This window comes from Vanacampus margaritifer, chromosome 12 (genome assembly GCF_051991255.1).
Source record: "Vanacampus margaritifer isolate UIUO_Vmar chromosome 12, RoL_Vmar_1.0, whole genome shotgun sequence".
NCBI classification, from domain to species: domain Eukaryota; kingdom Metazoa; phylum Chordata; class Actinopteri; order Syngnathiformes; family Syngnathidae; genus Vanacampus; species Vanacampus margaritifer.
The window spans coordinates 4,343,263-4,365,045 of record NC_135443.1 but is presented as its reverse complement, the minus strand read 5'-3'; the positions used below and the strand labels follow the sequence as shown (position 1 = coordinate 4,365,045).

General features: G+C 37.8%; 1 protein-coding gene and 1 long non-coding RNA gene across 2 annotated transcripts in view; one reads left to right on the top strand and one right to left on the bottom strand.

Moving 5' to 3' along the window:
• The window catches only part of adam12b (ADAM metallopeptidase domain 12b), a 67,316-nt gene that overhangs the window by 18,406 nt on the left and 27,127 nt on the right, over positions 1 to 21,783 (top strand). The window contains exons 4-9 of the mRNA XM_077581797.1: positions 14,184 to 14,262; positions 15,989 to 16,065; positions 17,663 to 17,852; positions 19,141 to 19,206; positions 20,391 to 20,462; positions 20,588 to 20,757. Of these exons, the coding sequence (XP_077437923.1) occupies positions 14,184 to 14,262; positions 15,989 to 16,065; positions 17,663 to 17,852; positions 19,141 to 19,206; positions 20,391 to 20,462; positions 20,588 to 20,757 (654 nt within the window). The remainder of the gene's footprint in view (positions 1 to 14,183; positions 14,263 to 15,988; positions 16,066 to 17,662; positions 17,853 to 19,140; positions 19,207 to 20,390; positions 20,463 to 20,587; positions 20,758 to 21,783) is intronic.
• Positions 1 to 21,783, bottom strand: part of LOC144061395 (uncharacterized) — a 47,584-nt gene that overhangs the window by 18,332 nt on the left and 7,469 nt on the right. The window contains exon 2 of the long non-coding RNA XR_013296177.1: positions 7,770 to 7,814. This is a non-coding gene — a long non-coding RNA (uncharacterized LOC144061395). The remainder of the gene's footprint in view (positions 1 to 7,769; positions 7,815 to 21,783) is intronic.

Sequence of the window (21,783 nt, the reverse complement as noted above, 5' to 3'; positions counted from 1 at the left end):
TTTGACGTTATGGAAATGACCGCATTTTCTGACACACTTTTGAACCACAGTACCACAAATGGTACTTAATCCACCTATTTTCTAAATCCTCGTTTGGTCACGGATGAGCTAAAGGCATTCCCAGCTGACTTTGGGCAGGGCACAAATACTCATTTTTATGCGATTCTTCTAGTGTTAAGCAAGGTTATAATGGTTTTGGATTTTTCTTTTCAACTTTTGTTTTTTTTAGGGGTGTCAGTCCATTAAAATTTGTAATCGTAATTAATCACATTACTTCATTAGTTTGTTAGTTAGTCTAAAATATACAATTATTTTCCCTCCTAAATTTTCATACTCTTTTTAACATAAAAGTGGAAACTAATAGAAATATGGCTGCGTCATTTAGTCATTGATACAATAATTCATAAAATTGAGTTAAAATTAAAAAGATGTACTGTACTATAAAAAAATTGATATTGATTTGTGTTGGTCATTTTTCTGCCACTAGATGGCATAGTTGCATTTGTAAGATGTTGGTGACAGTCATCTAATCTTTAACATGAAGTAATTTGTGAAATTCTGCACATTTTTAGAATTGTAAAATACAACTTGACCCCAGTCTCCACAAATATATGCATTATTATGAAATTACTACTAAATTTTGATGTGGACGTGTCTGCTGTGTTGCAACTGGAATTCCCCCAGTCCAGGCATTCCAAGTAAAGGGCGGTCATTAATTACACGTTAAGAAAAGATGAATGGCCTTAAAGGAACTTTAAATTAACTCAAAATTAATGCACACATTTTGACACCCTTAGTTTTTTAAAATTAGTAAAATTTTATTTATTTTTATAGCAAATTTCTTTCTTTTTTATATATATATATATATATATACAGTATATGTGTATATATATATATATATATATATATATATATAGAAAATGATTTTTTCAGTTATGTTTTTATTCATTTTTGTGTTAGTTTTAGTTTATGGAGTATTTGTGGAGAAAAGATGAAAAAAGGTCACGAATAATATTGATTTTTTTTTTTTCAAATGAACTCTGAAAGCTCAAATATAAAAAATTTCGTTAATGAAAATATTCTTTCAATTTTATTTTAAACTATTTCCTTAGTTTTCGTTTAATGTAATAACCTTTGTGTGAAGTAAAATATGGCTAAAGAGATAAAAATCATAAAAGAAGAAGAGTACGCCACAAAATGAGCTACGTTCAATCGCTATGTGAACAGACTCAAAGGCAAAGTGGACCTTTTATTGGACCCATAAAAAAAACTCTTTAATCCTTTTTTTTCATGAATTTCTAATGATACAGACACTTGCTGTCATTTTTCAGGTTGTAAAAAAAAAAAAAAAGTAGTGAAAATAATCGAGATAAGGGCCGAGCCCACCCAAAATGAGTTGACCAGAAAATGGCCGCATAGAGGATCATAAAACATCAACACCACGCTTCTGGCATGTGCACAATCATGAGCCCATGTTACATAAACAAGTTAAAACAGCAATTCAGTTAAATTATTCAACTCCAAACAAACCACCTTCACCTGACACTCATCATCAATACTAGCTAGCATGCTAGCCTGATTAATACGCTAGCAAATACTGACGTCATATAAGGGGACTAGCACATTATCAAAACCTTAGTCACAATCCGATCCATTGTGCGGTTGTCCGCCTAATGGATTGTGTTCACCCTTTTAGCGCCCGCTGTATTCCACGCCGACTCTGACCGAGTTTAACGGCGTGAACATTAGCAGCGAGGCGTGATTCTCACATCGCGGCCAGTAAGAAGCTGCAAATGGGAGCGCAGCCTCGCTTGAAAGTCCTTCAAAAGGCGCCGGCGCGCATCTTGAGATTTACTCAGTGCGATGTGAGCGCTGGTGAGAAGCAAATCCATTACCCGCCGTGGTGTTTTGGAGGCGGCGGAGTGCGGGGCTTCGGATGTTGATGGCGCATAATATCATCCCCGCCGTCATTTGTCGGCACGAGACTGGAACACATCCTGCCCAGCGCGGCACATGAGGGATTATATTACCTTTTCTGCAGACAAAGATTTCTCAAGATAATAAAATGCACATGTGCGCCGTGCATTCATAAGTTAGTCGGTGACAGGATGCAGTCATTAGTGTGCTATCAGTCTTGAGAGATGCCAGGAAAGCATCACCCACAAAACCTTGATGTAAGACTTTTAATAAACCAAAATAAGTCATATCTCTCAGCGTACAGATTGCTTTGTATGTGATTCACACTCTCATCTCCGTCCTTTTTTTATTTACACATGGCACATTTGTGGCGCTCCCAAGAGGAATAAGAAATATTCCCACACTGGCGGCCTTGTTTAGCAGCAGCTTGTTTCAATGAACGGAACGTGCGTGTTTTTAGAATGTGGACAGGTTTTTCTGATATTAAAAACAAAATAATTAAAAAAAAATTCAAATGAACTCATTCACTGCCATTGACGGCTATAAACGTAAACAATTCATTTGAACTATTTCTATTGGTTTAACATTTTTTTTTTCTACTTTTGTTACCAAAAGTATGAAAACCTATATATTTTTTTATTGTACATTTAGAACAGTAATAAAATTAATCGTGAGTTAACTAGTGAAGTCATGCGATTAATTCCGATTTAATTTTTCTTCTGATCTTTAAGTCGCGTCAGGCCACTCATTTTTTTTTATTGTAATTAATCGCATGACTTTAATAGTTAACTCACGATTAATCACACATTTTATATCTGTATTTCTAAAAAAAAAATCTAGGTTTTCATAAAAGTGGGGGGGGAGGAGTTAAACTATTGCCATCAATGGCAGTGAATGAGTTAAAAACAAATAATTAAAAAATTCAAATTAAGTAATTTCCCAACTTTTTTTTCCATTAATGTGACTTGTGGCATTAAAAAAAATCAAAGTAAAAAATAATAAACTTGGGAATTTGGTTGTAAAATTCCCTCTTTAGTGTGGATGTGATCAAAATACTAAACGCGACGCAGCAAATATTCAGCTTTTTAGTTTAAAATAACTTGAACATCCAGGATCCCGTGCCGTACCCTGGCCAATTGTTTGTCCTTTTTTGGTACCATTTTTAAATCCACCTACGTAGCTACTAGCTTCATCCGAGCTAGCGGCTGAGCTAGTTTGTCTAGCGTCTAGCTAGCTAGCGTGTTTACGAACTCTCTTTTGTTTGTTGCTAGCATGGTGTTAGCCAGAATTAACCTTGCTACGACTGCATTAGCCGACCAAAAGTGAGGTGTTAGCTGTAGCCGGCTAACAGCGAGGCGTTAACCAGCCAGGTATTCCCATAACTACACGTACGTCAGACGTAAGGAGACTGATGCGTTCTGACTCGGCGTTCGTTTTCAGTGGCCAAATCGCTACTAGTTTGAGTCGAGACTTATTGTCTTCAATTTCAACAAATTGTTTGGCGCAAACTCCACGCTGCTGATCGCCCAAAAAAAACACCATCACCTCCAATGTCAGGAAGAGCCTACTAGAACATCTGAACATGATTAGGAGTTAATCAAAGGCACTTTAAATGGTGGCAGGTGTGCACTGATTGAATGTGAAACTATGATTCACAAATATGGGCAATTTACAGTCTTCACCGCTCGCCGTGGCTCATTTGTAGTAAGTACCAGAAATATTCTGACTCGCGGCTCATTCGCATGAAGAACATCTGACGTAATACGCAAACTTGACGCGAGTCTGCAGTCTCTCCGCTCGATTAGGTTCATCAGTCAACACGAGACCCGCATGCATGGCTGAGGAAGCGTGTGTTCGTTCAAAATAAGGCCAGCTGTGCTGGCGTGCAAAACAAAATGGGGAGGAAGTGCGCTTGATGACATGACTGAAAGACGGGACGTTTTTGACCCCGTGGCGTCGCTTGATGAAGTTGATAACTAATGAGAATTAATAGCAGCTCGTTTCATCAAAAAGAATATAATAGTAATATCATGTATATTAATTGATATATATAATATAATAATAATGTATATTCAAATACAATTGTTCCCGCTCAAAGACAAATATTCATCAACAAAACAGAAATGTGTATGTTAAAACGTTATCTCAGCACATTTCCCGGTAATCTTCCATCCATTTTCGATTTTAATGTCATAAAGACATTTTACCTGTGGCTCATCTGACAATCGACGTGATCAGCTCGTAAGCCGACAACCATTACGGCTCATGTTCCAGCGCATTAGCATCAGCGACAGATCGTTCACCCGCATCCTCGCGTCAAAATGATACATCAGCAAGCGGGCAAAGTTTCCATCGCCGTCATCGGCAGCGACTTAATGAGGCGAACAAGCGACAGATTGTACGCTATTATCTTACGGGAGACGCCGCGCGGCTTCCAGGGAAGTGTTAAGAGTGGGGCTTAATGGCGCGAGGTGTTTTTTTTTTTTTATTATTTTTTTTATGATGGGCTGGAATGTAGGCATTCAGTCATATTAATAAGAAGTTCCACTTATTTAGTTGTGGTGCAGATTAGAATAACTTTTGTTTGTGTTGATGTAGCCTTCCATGTTTTTTTGACTCCATATCATCAATTTGCAAATATTCTGTAGTAACTACAGCTGCTAACAGCGACTCCAGAGCAAGGTTATAATAGTGTTGGATTTTTTTTAAATTATATATAGTTAGTAGGGTTGTGCCAAAAAATCTAAACTGATAAGAATCGCGATACTCATTTAGTACGATTCAGAATAGATTTTAAATGTCTCAAAATCGATTTTATTGAAATTAATTTATACTGTCTTGCCCTTTTTTGTGTGTGCCTTTATTGGGAGCGCTGTTCATGTTGTACATAATTTGGCCACTTAGGGGCAGTGTAGTTCCGTGCGTTAAGTTAAGCCACATTAGAGAGTAGAAGAAAAAAAGTCACAATCAAGTTATGCCGATAAAAGCTAGGTTTTTTTGCAGCGGAGGAAGAGCATATGCCGGTGAGTAATGTTAAGATGCTTATCTGTATACATTCATGAGCGATAAAAGTGCCGTGAGTAGTGCGCTAATTAGCATTAGCGAGTCAGACTGGAGTAGATCATGACGATTCTTTGCACATCTATAAATAACAAATAAAAAATATTTTGAATCAAAAATTGTTCTGAATCAAAATCGATTCTGAATCGAATCGCAGACCCCAAAAATCAGAATCGAATTGTGAGACAATCAAATATTCCCGCTCCTAATAGTTAGTTTTTATGTTGTTTTGACTTTCGTTTTTTAAAGTAAATAATTTTTGGAGTGGGTTTGTTAGTTTTGATCAGGTTGTTTTTTGTGTTAAAAACAACAAATTTTGGTGCAGAATAATCTTGTGTGAATGCTCTTCAGCATTCACTCAATAAAGAAGTCCTACAATCCACACTTGTGTTATGAATACCATAAATAGTAATGCAGCCATAAAACTGTAATTCCCTTTTAACAAACAACCTCAGTCCCTACAAGTGGAAGATATCGCTGCCTGTGGCTAATTTAGCCCCACAGACGGATGATGATGACGGATGATCTGGATTCAAGTACAAAGTTTACTGCTTTTAGGTGAGTGCGTTCGCTTAACTGTTCCCTTTTAAGGTCATCTTGGGAATATGACATCATACTTTTTGTGCGTGAGAAAACATGTTTATTCCTTTAGCGCACTTTAGCGCCGGCGGCCGGCTAATGGCTCGTTCTGGTTCCGCTCGGCTGCAGATCACCTTAGTACCTTAGTAACATACACGACTTCACAGGAATTAGCCGGCGTCCAAACCCAAGTGGACTTTTATTGGACACATAAAACACTGTCTTTAATCCTGTTGTTTGCGCTTGTAGCGATAGTAACATTCGTATGTCATAAAATAAATGAGGGAATAAAAGAGCTTGCTAATTTAGGTTTAATAATAACGCCCGTACGATGGAATCGTGTTTGGAAAGTGTCAAGGGGAAAAAATGTTAACCCTTTCGAAGATAGGACAAGAAAAACACTTTGAGGATAATGAGAGATACATTTTAAGAAAAAAACTTTTTCAAAGCGATGGAAAGGCCAAAGTACAGAGAAAGAACGGTTCAGTTGGGTCGTCTCGAGCTCACCTGCAACTGTAACGAGCACAAAGTGAGACTTTAAAAATGAGAATTCTGATTTTAATCACAGAGTTCTGACTTTAAAGTGAGAATTCTGACTTTATTCTAATTCTCACTTTAAAGTTAGAATTCTGAGAATAACGTGAGAATCCTGGCAACCCCCCCCCCCCCAACCCCCCCTTCTTCACTGGCCCTAATCCAAGGTTGTCATAGATTGTATTCATCCATCATGCTTGATGTCACCTACACACAAAAATATATCAAACCTTGCTACAAGCATCCTATTTTTATGAACACCCTACAGTTGGCTATATCTCTTTTTTTTTATGTGTTTCACAAAGCAGCCTATAGCTCAATCTTAGCCATCCAGTTACTGTCCTGGCTTTTAGTATTCCCACTCCAAATCCCTTGTGAGTTTGTATTTTGTCTGTGTGAAGCCGAGAAATACAAAGCTCACCTTCAAATGATATTGTCATCGTAGCGGCCTTGGAGTGAAAAGGTTTGCGCCCTGAATGCAAACTAGAAACATCGCTCAACCTGTGGGCCGTCGCATCTTTCGGGTTATTTGGTGTATTCAAATCCAACGGGCTTGTGGCAGTCATTATGTTAAATGAACTCAACCCGCCAGCCAGTGTGTTTGTTTGACAATTTATATCAGACAAATTTGAGCTTACTATCGATCTCATTGATCTGCTTTCGAACTCTGCCAGTGCTAATGTCAAAACAGTGCCATGGTCGATTGAGTGGATATGCGGAAATTTGGTAATGGCACAACAGTCGCTCGATGGCCTAAATGAAGTTGACTGTTGTTGGTTTTTTTCTTATGCAGCTAGTTAATGTACTAAGATGACATTTGCCTTATTCAATCATGGCGTAAACTCGCACCACCAACAAAAAAAATAATAACTTTATATCGGGACATCTTTCTCTATTAACTCTTTTACTGCCAAAGACGTTAAATGACGTTCTGCAAAAACCTACGGAGGAGCGCCAAAGACGTTAAAAGACGTCCACCCATTTTTTTTATTTTATTTTTTTAAACGGGTGGAGTAAAGCCTTGCCCAGCTGTGGTGAAAGTTTCAAGCAGGTCTAGTTAGCCTAATGACTATTTTTGGCCCCTAGAGGGCAGCGATGACTCTCTTTTGACAAGATTGGGTAGGCGTCAGTAGAAGACGTGAGGCGGAGCTAGAGGGGACAATGGCTGGGAAGGGAAGAGAACATGGCAACCGGTTTGCAAGCAGCTCACGCTCGAGCATTTTTTTTCCAAAGACGAAAAGCATCGACCAACGCTAAAGAGCACATTGATGACGACGATGATCATCATCGATGATGATGATGGTGACTCCGAGGTTGGAAGCGTTGACGCGGCAGTAGAAGACGTGAGGCGGAGCTAGATGGCTGAAGAAGCGAACAATGGCGGTGAAGATGAGAGTTCAATCTTTCATTTGGTAGTATGTGTGTTTCCATAGTCCAAACACAACATTTTCTGTGGACCCTGAAAGATCAGTCAAAATGCTTAAATCGGCTGGCACTGGCGACATCCCGTTTCTGAAAACGTCTGGCAGTCAAAGAGTTAACTTGAATTTTGATGATCAATATCATTAGTGTTCATCTATTCTAGTTCCTCCCCCCAAAAAAGTAAATGAGTCCTCAATAACATACTTTATAAAAACGGACAACAATGACTGAATGAAATAGAATGTAAAGAAACTCACTTGCTGGACATTGGGCTGCTCCTGGTGGTTACGCCTTGTACGGAGCTATAGACAAACATGAGGAAGATTTTCACAACTGACTTAAGAGGCAGCAGTAATCAAAAAAAAAAGGCAGCAGTAATAATCATTCATTTTTTTGGGCAAAGAATAAGTAATATGTTAGTGAGTATTGTTATTAGGGGTGTCAAAATTAGTACGTTTAAGTTACTTTAATGCCACTAACTTTATTAACGCGCGATGAATGACTAGACTAAGTGCAATTTCGTGGGAATGCTAATAGCTGAATGCTAATAGCTGAATGCTCAGGGGAATGCTTATGAAGTAAATTATGTGAAAATTACAAAGTATCAATTGTAGTTGAAAGATAAATAAATAAAAATAACACTTGAACCCGCGAGGCGTGAATTTTTGAAGCAAGTTGAAATTTATATGGAAAAGTGTTATCTGAAAGTACCCTCCATTGGAACCAATGTCATGCAATTATATACGTTTAAAAGTTTTAAAAGTGTTGCTCTATTATGTGTTCAAATATCCGTTGTTAAAGAGTCAATAAATAATGAATAAACCCCTCAAAACCAATAAGCAGCTTCTCCGAAATGACCAAAAAATGAAAATAACAGGTGTTTTTTTTTTTTTACACATTATTTTTATTTTTTACTGTATTGCATACCAAAACAGCAGCACCTATCAGAGTATGTAATCACGCTCTGGATAAATTGCGAGTTCCCATCGCGGACAAACATAAAAATGTGTTTGTACGTCCGCTCTACAGTAGACGAGACACAAACGAAGAACGCTGACAAGAGAAGAAGAGAAGTCGTGCACTTGCAGTCCTGAGGATTTTGCTCTTTTCATCCGTTTCTTTGTACACCAGAAGAAAGTGAGCAGACACTGAGCTGTATGTAAATCAATTTGGAACGTGGCCGCATGTGGAAATAGAATTAGCGTTGTCGAGCCTACCTCTTCGCTCCCTCTCTCTCTGCCTGTGTCGTATTAACAGCAGTAGTAATAGTGGTTTTCGTCCATATGGGGCCTCCAGCGACTGCGCTATAGGAACGCATCGGTTTGCAATGATGGTGGCGGCGGCGGCGGCGGTGGTGGTGGTGGGGAAGCGATTAAAAGAAAATCACCGCAGTTAGCAGTTCGTCTTCAAAGGAAGCGTGCACGGGGAGCCACGCTTCTTGCCAATGGTTTCACGTTCGAGGGGCTTTGCGCGGCGCTGAATTATTACACGGAGTCATATGAGCAATATGTAAATGAGGCTGTATGCTGTACTGTTTGACGAGGTGGCAAAAGCGCTCACGCCGTACTTAAAGTCAACTGCAAAGTGAAAATAAAAGACTTCTCTTTTCAGAGAAGAGAGTTGTTAACAACACTGCCAAATTTAAATGATTTATTTATTTTTTAGCAGTATATGAAATGAGGCGTCCACATGGTAAAACAAAATAAAATAAAAAATTCAGTTGTCTCTGCTCTAAAACGCCGTGGGCATATCCACTCAAATGCACTGAAACCACACCCAGATGCAAAATGTTTGCCACTTTGTCTTTTTCTGTACATTTGAGCCGTAAAAATGTATCCACTTAACAGACTATACAATATCAACAGATGCTAACCACTAGCTAGCTCATGAGCTAACTGGCTTGTGCCATGTAATGATAACTAAGTAACTGCCAATTGCGCCGATAATCACTCATGTGAACAAAGGCTCGGACGTTCTGATGTAGTGGAGGATGTAACCCCTGGACTTCATGTAAATTGGACAAACTTTGAAATGTATTTAAGTATGACAGTAGAGAGTAAAAACATATTTTTCAATTGAGTACTGAGCAGAGGCGGCAAATCAATATGCTAGCTCCTTGAGCGCTTGTTTACCTGCTAGGCAGCTAGCTAGCTACCACGGGGGGCTAAAGACAAACTGTGGCAGGGTTTTTACTTTCTGGACTTGGATTTGGAGGGGAGGTGGGTACATTACAGCGTGTTTTTTAAAGCAATAAATAGTAGCTAGCTAGCTATCAAAACAATAGCATTCCGATAGCTTTGCTAACGTTTTGATCTGAGTAACAGAAATTCTAAATTAGCTAATGATAACTTTTTCTTGTTTTTCAGACCAGATTGGGGATTTTTAAAATGCTAGAAGCTTGTTTTTTTTTTTTAGGCTGGTAACTACAAGACAAAACATTCACCATAAATCATCCCTGGAGCCGACAACATCAAACAATTCTCCGAAATAAGGCCATGGATGGGGAATATCTTGCTTGTCTGAATCTGTTGCCATCTTTGTTAATCCTCCCTGGTTCATTCTCCTTCATGTAAAAAAAACTTTTAAAAAAACGTAACATTTCGACAAGGTAAGAAGTCAAAAGTTCAGATATTTGTTTTAAAAGGTAGGGAGGGAAAATAAAGTCATCAAGTACAGATGCCTTTTTTTTTTTTTTTTTTTCGGTTAGTATATTACTTCCTTCCAGTGACAGTTGTAACAAATCAAATAAGTCAAATCCGTGGTGACTTTTAGCAAATCCTGATGTCATTTCAGATACAACGCATGGCGCTATATGGTCATGTGACTCTCAAAGGAAAGAAACATTTTGTAATGACTTTTCTGCTGCAACCACGTCAGCATGATCCCCAGTATTGAGATTGGCCATAAATCTCTGCGAGGCATTCACACACTTGCATTGTTGGACGTATACGCTGACCGCTAAGCAATTATGGACAAGAAATGGGGAAAAGGAATATGTAAGTGGGCGATACAGGACTGTGGATATCAAGTTGAAAGGTCAGCAATAGAATCACAAGATTGCTGTGTTTGCGGTGTCGCTGTGGGTGACATTGACATGATACTTCTGGAGATGTTGATAAGGCGCTAACGCTAACCTTGTAGGCAAGATTCTAGTCTGCACAAACACTGACATTTTTTTATCATGTGAATTTTGTCTTTTTAAAACCCTTTCCGGTCATAAAAAGGGTCAATCCTGTTCCCACTGCGACCTTAAAACAGCATTAATGAAAAAGCATATATAGTAAGGCTCATTTCCAGGCTCAACTGGAAGGAAACATACAGAGGTGGCAAATCCAGGTCCAGAAAGTAAAAACCCTGCCACGGTTTGGCTTTAGCCCCAGGTGCTAGCTAGCTAGCTCCCATGGTGCTTATTTACCTGCTAGGGAGCTAGCTAGCTAGCATCAGGGGCTAAAGCCAAACGGTGGCAGGGTTTTTACTTTCTGGACCTGGATTTGCCGCCTCTGGAAACATGTTGCATTTATCACTCAATAGCGCCACCTAGGCATGCAGTACCCTCCATTCATTTAGATGGAAAAGTGGAACTCATGATATTCAATTGAAAAATGCAAAAATAATAATACGGGTCTCGGTCGGTGCATAGAGGAGGAGGAGGAGGGGCGGTCAGGTTAGATGAAAGAGAAACCGTTACATTTACATTAATGCCTTTGCATTGTTCTTAAAAAATGTACATGTGTAGGTGCCAGCATGTACTAGTTAGCCCTAAGGAAAACATGAGTAGAATATCGGTCTGTAATAAAAAAAAATTGCTCACTAGTGCCACTAGTGACTTACTAATAAGAATTAAAACAGAGAATGTTATTTATTTAAACTGGAATGGTACAGGTTTTTGTAATCTGCCGAATATTGTATATTTTTGTTTTTATTTACCCAGATATTTAAATTTATAGCTGTAATTTCAATACGGTTGCAAAGACATTCGCCAAACATTCACAAACGTTTTTTTTTTTTTTGTGTTAACAAGAAATTTTGAACGTGGCAACAATTAACGAACCCTGGCGCAAAGCCAACATTTGCTACGTTTGTAAACACTCGCTTTAAATGACCGGATTAACGAGGCCTGCTCGTTGACACACTAATGACCAACTTTAATGTTATTTTCTCGCTCTTCTTTGCTCTTTTATTCAGTCATTTCTTCATTCACAAGCTGAGAAATGACAGTTTTATGAAACTGTTTTGTGGCCAACCACCTTTTGACAATTTAGTCTGCAATTTGTCATTTTTGTTATTGCACCGTTTCCCGGCGTCTGACAAGCCAAATGGCCTCATGATTGGGAGTTATAGCGCCACCTTTTACATCAAATGGCCCTTTTCCCGTGGACTAATGACATTCGTTCGGACATAAATCATGCGGAATATAGTTTTAGGAGGCGCTTGAGTTTATTTTGATGGATGGTTTGTGAGTTTAGACAAACAGGATCATTTTGAAGGAAAATAACAGTGTTTGTTTCCCTGGCTATAAAGAGCATCTCATTCATCACAATTAACCCATCGCGACCATTAGTGCATCCTTAATTAGAGCGCCGTGTCTGGAGATTCACAGCGGCCGCGCCGGATCGATGTACGCCGCGCTCCAGCAATTACGGCAGCGCCACAAGTTGCAAAGACAAAAGTGATGAGGAAAGTAAAGTCAAGGTAGTCACTAAGCGTTGAGGTGCGCCACATTTATTTACAATGGAAATTAAATGGAGGGATTTAGAGTCAACACGGGGCTCCATCCATCTTGCGGCAGCGCTTCATTAGGGTTGTGGGTGAGCTGGAGCAGACTTTTGGTGTCTTTGTGTGTGTTTTATTTATGACATTTGCAAACGTCTCCTTTTATTTTTACAATATTTTTGCTTTTTTCCCGCCTAACATATTATGGACGGAATCATAACCACTTTGTGCATTTTCTTCTAATTTGACAACATTACTGTTTTTTTAATTAATTTATTTTTTATAGTGTATTCATAGAGTGTTTTAAAATAAGCACCGCTGTTTTCTTAACATGGAACCCAAATCAATGGAAACAGCAGAGGCCCCAGAATCGAACCCTGTGGAACACCATACGCTCCGTTATATATGAAAATTTCATATTGCACATATTCATCTGACCACTTTTATTTTATTTTTTGCTTGACATAGTTAGTATGAAAGGAATACAATAATAAAGGAGTCACATGACATACCATCACAGCAGTCACAAGTCGACTACCAAGCACACCAAATTGACAAAATGATAACCTGCAGCCATTTGAGTCGGGTGTGTGTCTTGACCTCCGCCGAACCCCTGAGACTGACTCACTGATTCGGGGTCTAACCACTCGGACACTGCGCTGCCTTGTCAAAAAACAAACAAACAGTGGTCAGATGAACATAAACTGGAGTGCTTTTGCCAAGTAGTTGATTACAGGCAGCTTGCAGAGGATCAAAAGCGGCGGCTTTAATACACGATGTATGGTCATGCCGCTCGGATATAAGCTGGCTTTCCCAAACATGTCGCCAACATGCGGCACGGGAGCTTTTGCTCGGACTTACCGCGCACGTGCCGCTAATCCAATATGGAGTGCGACGCGCATCCTCGCTTTGCCCTCATGGCAACATCGTAATGTTACGTTATGCATAATACACCTGCTACTAATATGACAGTGAAACCCCCCTTATTGTGTTTAATTGCTATAAAAACATGGAACCTACCAAAAGAAAGATTAGAGTCTCTTCTTTTATCAGGAAAATGTTTCTTTCTGTTTCGGTTTTGCAGCAATTAGCATTAGAATATAGCTAAGTTTGATCATTATTCACAAATCTGTTTAAAACAGTGGGGAAAAGAGTTTTTCTGCTGCCACCTGCTGGCCGTTTTTTGTAATAACTACCATTGCTTTAGGCAACCTCTCCAGGTCAGAGGCTGCATCAAAGTCTTCTGTATGCTCTAGCATAAAAAAACAACATAAAAATAAACATTTAAATACGTTTTTGGGACCATGGCAATATTTAAAATAGAACGAGCAAATGAGTTAAGGATAAATATGTGAAAATGTAAAGGTTTAATTTATCAGCTTGTTATGAGAGCGTAAATTGTTTTTATTATGCATGCGACAAATGTTGAAGTCTACTTCAGTCAAATGGTTTGAAGGAGAAAAAAAAAAATTGACTTTTGGCTGCGTCCTTCCTTGCAAGCTGTTCTGGTGACAGCATGATGGGACTCCTTCCCTCGGATTGTCATTTCAGACACAAACACTGTGGAAATCCCCGAGCTGCACATCTCACATGATCACAAAGTTACTTTTTATTTCACGCTTTCACGTGGCAGTTTTGGACAAATGACTTTTTATAGCGTAACTGGCCTTGGGAAATCAATGTATTTTCGTCCTACATCATCACACGCGCTGAGATCATCCCTGCCTGACATCCACGTGACGCAGCCGCACAAGTTGGCCCACGCGCAGGGTGGGGCTCCTTACGGAGTCAAACACACCAACGAAATAATTACCTCTACAGAGATTGGTGCTGTTCTAATCATGGAAGACATTCGCATGAGAGAATTCCCCCCCCCTCCAAATCCTCACTGAATCTTCTCTTCAACATCTAAGAATGTTGTTGTGCACATTCCTAATCCCATCCTGTCCTTTCTGCAGGGGTCTTTTCGCCAGCCGTTACACGGAGACGCACTACCAGAACAATGAGCGCGTTGTCGCCGCTGCGCATAACTCCACGGTATGACATGAAATCTGTAAACGCGCCACGCGTGTAACTCATTCTGCACATGATGTCCCATTGAGAATCGCTTTTTTTTTTTTTTTTTCATCACTATTATGTGACCCGATGCGTGGGAGCGTGTGGCCATAGCGGTACACACCATTTATCCACTGGCCTACTTGTTGATAAGCTGTGTGTGTGTGTTTTTTTTAAAAAAAAAAAATGTTTTTCAGCCAATGTTGCCATCAGGGTTTTATTATGGAATCCCCTTTTAAAGGCTGACCTATTCCTAGCTGCTGATTTCATTACCTCTGCCAAGGATGCTGCTATGTTTGACCATATTTTCTTTTAAACCTGCAAATGTCTGCCAGAGAGGGGGGGGGGGGGGGACTTCAGTCAAAATGTTTATAGCACATTTCTTACACCAAGCAACTCGATGTGCTTCTTACAAGCAAAGACAAAACACATTTTTATAAACACAACAGCTAACGACATTCCAATTAAAAACAGCAAAAAGTAGCTTAACAAAATTACTCAAAGAATGCACATTGGCAACTTTTAACTTTTTGGTGTGTGCAGCAGAACAGCTAAATGCTGCTTCACCATGTTTGCTTTGAACTTTGGGCTCCACTGATTGACCCAGGTTTGCGGCCTTTCTTTAAAGTGGCACACATTTTACACCAATAAAAGGTCAGTAAGAATATTTTAGAGCTGTCAAACAATTACATTTTTAAATCAAATTAATCACATCTTAGAATTTTGAATTTCGAATTTTTGCTTAATTAAAAAGACCTTTTTCTCTATATTTTTTGCCCGTCAAATTTGAAGAGCACCTGTTATGTTAATTTTTTCGACATTTCATGTTATTCAACATCTTCAACATTTTTGGGTCCACTGCACATGCCCACAACAACATTAAATTCAACACAACCTGTGCTACCTTTAACGCAGCTATCCGCTGTCAGCTAAAGGATTATCCGCAGTCCAAATTAATAGTGTGATTAATCTGCGTTAATACATGATTAATGTGATAATTTTTTGTGATTAATTAATTAGGTAACGCTTTCACCTTGACAGCACTAGAATATATACAATGGATAGAAAAAGTCTACACACCCTTGCGCAAACGTCACCTTCTTGTGATGTAAACAAAAATTTAACCAGCTTTAGGTTGCTTTTAACTAATCCAAAAAGTGACCCAGGAAAATAATTGATGAACTGAAACACACTATAAAAAAGGAGGGTAGGAAGACACAGTCACATTCACTATTATTTTTTGTTGTAGGTTTTTTTTATTTTTTTTTGCTAAAAAAAAGAAAATGATATTGTATTTTTATTTGCCAAAGGTGATCTAATGTAGGTCACACATAGCTGTGAGCACAGAATTCTATTTTTACGTGGCGCGTAATTAAACGCCATTGCATCACATCTGGGTCTTGAAAGGTACTCGGAGCTGCTGCTCCACCAGCTGTGCCATGCAATGATGATATTATGCAGCATCCCCACGAAGAAACTTGCATTCAAACCAACCACAATGCAACTGAATGGGATCTTGAGTCTGATTTATTTTACAATTAGTCCAATGCTAGTTGACTTGACTTCCGTAGTTTTTCTGTAGCAATTGTGCTAATATCGTTGTGCGTATGTATTTTATTTATTTTTATAAAAAATATTGTTATTATTAATAATAATTATATCAACTAAAAATAATAATAACAATAATTTGTTTGTATTTTTTTTTTAGAAGAACTGCTACTATCACGGGGAAGTGCAGGCGCACCCCAACTCTGACGTCACCCTCAGCGCCTGCTCGGGCCTTCGGTAAGAAACGTGACTTTTGCATTCACTGCTGCCCCTTATTTGCATTGTCATTGTTTTATGTTTAAAAGTCTGTGTTCAAAATTAAGCATTAACAGGAAGCACATATTCGTAAAAACTAGGATGTTGCCTGTTTCAGGTCATATGATAACTGACACAAACCGCAATTGCGCTATCGCTAGCTCCCCAATACAGTACAAGTCAATGCTAAAAATATTTCCTTGCCACTTTGAGCTGTAAGTTGGCTTTGGAAGAAGGTGATGTCACAGCTCATTGTTTGGCCTCAGAGGTCGTCTGCTGCTCATTTGTGGCCTAATTGGCGTCTTCATGTCGCTAATGATGAACCGCAGTTGAAATATTCCAGATTTGCGGCATCTGCAGAAAATTCTGCACCGTCCCACTTAATTAAACACACTTTGACGTGATGGCCGTATGATCGTTAAAGGCGTGATTTAATATTCTGTGCTGAAATGGGATGTCACTTCCAAGAAGACTTTTGCTTTTAGTCTTGGTGGAAGGGAATACATTTCCAGATACAGTCTTGGTTTGTTGCTTTTAATGAGCTTTTTTACAGTCGTCATTTTGATGTTGGTAATAGGCAGTGGCGTAGCAACAATCATTCCCCAGGGGCCCCAAGCAAGAAAGGATTGGGTGCCCCGGCGTCATTTTAAAATTGCACATCTGCATCTTCAATAAACAATCACCATTAATTGTGCTTCATTCAAGTGACTTGTTTTGGTTTGTTTCACTTTAGCAAAAATCCTTTGAATGAGTCGTAAAAAAAAAAAAAAGAGGCCGTTTTAACTTACTAAACATCGTTTAAAAAAACAATCACATTTTATGCATGGTCATTTACAACAACAAAAATCAGACTTACTATATATACATGGTCGTTTAAAAAATAAAATCAGTCTTACTATATACACAGTCATTAAAAAAAAAAAACGCCATACAATACATGATCATTAAAAAAAAAAACGCTTTACTTGGTAATTTTTTGGTAATTTTTTGTTTGTTTTTTAAATGCCTTACTATGCAGGTCGTTTAAAAAAAAAAAAAACGCCTTACTATATACATGGTTGTTTTTTCTACAAAACAAAACAAAAAAACACATGGTCGTTTAAAAAAAACGCCTTATATACATGTTCGTTTTTAAAAAACTAAACAAAAAACACCTTATTTGGTCATTTAAAAAAAAAAAAAAGCACACCTTACAATAGTCATCTTTTTTTTTTTAAAATGCCTTACTATATACATGGTCGCTAAAAAAAAAAAAGCCTTACTTATTTATACATGTTCGTTTAAAAAAATATATATTTTTTTAAATTTACAAAAAAAATTAAAATAATCAGCCTTACTATGTACATGGTTGTTTTTAAGAAGAAAAAAAACACCGGGCTCAGAGAATTTGAAACGGTCAATTGACATTGCTGCACTGCTAATGTGAAGTATAATGCAAACTACGCCTCTGGTAATAGGACACACCAAACCAAATGTCCATGTAACTTAAGTCCATCAATTTTGACCCCCACAAAACCAAAATGGTAGCAGTCGGACAATGCTGTGCTGTTTCAATTCTTTCCACGACTTATCTTTGCAGAGGCTTCATCGCTCTTGAAAACAAGTCGTTTGTCATCAAACCGGCGCCCGACAAAGGCCCGGACGTCCACTTCATCTACCGAGCGGAGGAACTGCGTCTGACCTCGGGGGACTGCGGTCACGGCTTCAACGTGGCCTCCGTGGCCCTGGGGAATGACCTCAAAAGCCCCTTCCAGGCCTTCCACATGCGGGTGCGATGACAAACAAGTACAACATCACCTTCTTGATGCAAATGTTTTGTACCAACTAGCTTTTGGAGACGTTCCCAGAAAGTGTTGTTACCTGCAGCTTTGTCATGCAAGTCCAAAATTGTTGGCCCCGTGCGGTGAGCTTTGGCCAAAGGTGTGCGTGGAGCAGGTGCGGCGGCCATATGTCAATGTGACAACAAATATTTACAAACAGTTGCACCTATGTTGGAAAAATATACTACCTGCACTATAGTGGGGCCTTTACAACATTTTATACAATTATACACTAAGTAATACGTTCAAATGCAGTGAGAACATCAAAATTGGAACAAATATTTTTAACAAATAGATGCAATTGATCATTCACATCGTCCCTCAGCAAAAAAAAAAAAAAAAAGTAGATCACAGGACTATTAGAAGACTTTTAGTTAAATTACCAATTTAGAGTCCTTCATTTGTCTAATAATAATAAATTTTATTTGTAACGCACGTTACATCTATAGATCTCAAAGTGCTACAATAATAAAAAATTATAACAAAAAAATCTGGGCAAAAAATGCAGGAACACAAAACAAATTTAGAAATTAAAATGTCTTTTAAAAAGAAAGGTTTTTAAAACTCCATACTATTGGTATCATGGATATTACAGTAGAATGTCATAATAAAATACAGATTTTATCTTTTTGTATAGGTTGTCCTAATATTGTAATATTAAGTTTTACTGTACGTGTTTATAAGCATCGTTATTTTTGGTATCATAACATTTATTATCTTTATATATCAATTATATATATTAATCATTATCATATTTCGTTATATTAATTAGGATGATAATAATTATAATATTACTAACACCACTAATAGTAATATCAATAATTGTAGTAGTAGGTATACATTAAAATTATATGTAAAATTGTTTTCAATCATTTGAAAAAGTAAGCATTATTATTTTATTTACTGTAAACTGTCATATTAATTATTATGATGTTACAATGATCATAATAATCATGTATGTAAAACACACAAGGTGTTTGTTTTCACAGTCACAGCCAGTCCAAGAAACATTAAATAGCAAAGACCAACAGTGGAAGACGGAACGGGTTACTAAAGGGGGGGCACAGTGTGAACCTGGACAACAGGAAATAATAATAATAATAATAATAATAATGCATATGTACTGTAATAATAATTGTATATGTTTAAATCATTTAATATATTAATATTATCCATTATATACTACAATATTAACAATAATAATCAATCATCTTTTCTTTTTTTTTTTTTACCTCAGCACAAAAGAGATGCCCAGAAGACCACCAAATACGTGGAGCTGATCATCGTTGCGGACAACCGAGAGGTAAAGCCACCCGCCTGCTTTCCATTCATCTACAGCGCAATGACGAGCGCAGCAAAAAGGGAGGGGTGGATGTTGGGACAAGGGGCTGTTCTATTAAGAGTGTAGCTGCAGATATAGGTCAGCGCGCAACAAGCTGTGTGCTTCGGTGCCAGCGGCTTGACAGGAAATGACTCCCCAGCGGAGTGAGCAGACAGGAAAAAGATCTACGCTGGGTTTCCTCCCGCTTCTGCTAATGTCAGCAAGCCCAAAGGAATCAAGCCCCGACCTCACGCCCATCAACAATCGGGACCAACTAAGAGAGAGAGAGAGAGAGAGAGCGCCGTGGACGACATCTGACCTCGCAAATGCTCTGCTGGATGGACGGACACAAATTCCCACACATTCACAACAATGTCTTCCCACAAGAATGGGAACAAGGGACCGTCAATGTATTTTATTCACTTATCAAATCATCATTTGTGATTCTCAAGAGTCCCAATATGTTGTTGTTGTTGTTGTTGTCCCTCCATTTTCTGTAGGATCACAGGTGAGGGAATATTGTTTTGTGTTTGCATAATTCTTGATATTTGTCTTTAGAAGGTTATAAACATATTTTTATGTATTTTAATATTATTTAATAATTTAATTTAATACTATTAGATTAGTTTTATTTGATTTCATTGTTAAAAATTTTTTTATTTTTTTATTTTGATTAACCAAGCTTATTTTAGGGAGTGAAAAGCCAAAATAAGATAATTAATAAAATGTATTAGAAACATAAGATATAACCATTCATAAGAACTCTAATATCTTTATGGAAATTATATTTATTTTATTTCATTATCAGATTTTAGTAGTATTTTTTTAAAGTAAATAATAGTTATTATTATTATTAACAATAAGTGCATAACTAACACTAATACTGATACTACTAATAATAATTATAATAGTAAAAAAGTTATTTTCACAATATAGGAAATACTATTAAGTGTACAAGTTTCTTTAATTATTGGGAACTTTTAACTTTAGTTGAAAAATACATTTTGTAATGAATATGAATGCAATGTAAAATTATCATTTAAACAAATTTACTTTAATGTCATTTATTTTTATAAAATTTAATAAACACATTTAAAAAATGTGCATGCATTTTTTATTTCTCCCTAACATTAATATGTGTTTTTATTCTTTTTTTGTGTGTCTAGTTTCAAAAACAGGGGAGTGACGTGGAGAAGGTGAAACAGAGACTTGCAGAAATTGCCAATTATGTGGACAAGGTAAATAAACACTGCCCAAACACAACACGCGCAGATGCCGTATTAACCAAGATGATTTTATGTTATGGCCTCCAAGATTAAAAGCTACTTTGGTTTTGTTTTTTCTCTTTCTTTCTCCCATTCAGTTCTACCGAGCGCTGAACATCCGCGTGGCCTTGGTGGGTCTGGAGGTGTGGAGCGACCACGACAAATGTCCCATCACGCAGGATCCCTTCGCCACCCTTCACGAGTTCCTCGACTGGCGCAAAGTCAAGCTGCTGCCCCACAAACCTCACGACAACGCTCAGCTCATAAGGTGGATGATAAATAATTCACGTGCACACCAAATATTGGATCGGGAAAGGCGCTATAGCAGGGGTGTCAAAGTCATTGTAGTTCAGGGGCCACTTTCATTCAAATCTCAAGTGGGCCGGACCAGTATGTCTAATAAATATAATAAATAATCAAATATTTTCCCCTTTTTTTCATTTTTTTGGTGCAAATAATTACATGTAAATTCTGAAAATATTCCCATTTATTTAGTAGTTTATTATAATTGATAATTAGCATTATTGCAGAGTAATTTATTTTTCTTTTTTTGTGCAATTTTTTTTACATCAAATCTGAGTAACAGCCAAATTTAGAAATGTCATTTAAGTGGTTGTCAATGCGACCTCAATTTTAGTGAAAAACTGCAGTTCATATTCTGTCCTCACGGGCCAGATTGGACCCCCTGACAGGCCAGTTCTTGTCCGCGGGCCGTATGTTTGACACCACCCCGCTATAGGGAACTAGTGTATACAGTACCATACTCCCTCTTTAGTCTTATTTGTTCTGGTCATGATAATCAATATAGTAGCAGCAACTTTTTGCTACTAGTCAACACAAAAAAAAAGAGGCTTCAAGATGGTTAATCCAACTGAAATTTATTGTCAAACTAAATACAATGTGTATTTAAAATAACCACAAAGTTTATGTTTTGCTAGATTGATGCTAGTGCTAAATAGCATCAATGTGGTGGTTCCTAATAACCTTTATTGGGCCAGGCATATATTTTATACAGGAAAAATCTCATGGCACACCATCAAACAAAAATGGAGGTGAATCGGCAGTAAAACAGGCCTAAATCTACTAGGGGTGTGAATTGCCTAGTACCTTGCGATTCGATCTGTATCACGATTCATAGGTCACGATTCGATTCAATACAGATTAATCCCGATACAAATATAAGTCAATTATTGCGATTTTTTTTTTTCTTTTAATCAAATTTGGAAAATACTAAGCAGTTAACTTGTACATGCACACTGTAAGATTTGTATGAAAATGTACTTCTGGCTTATAA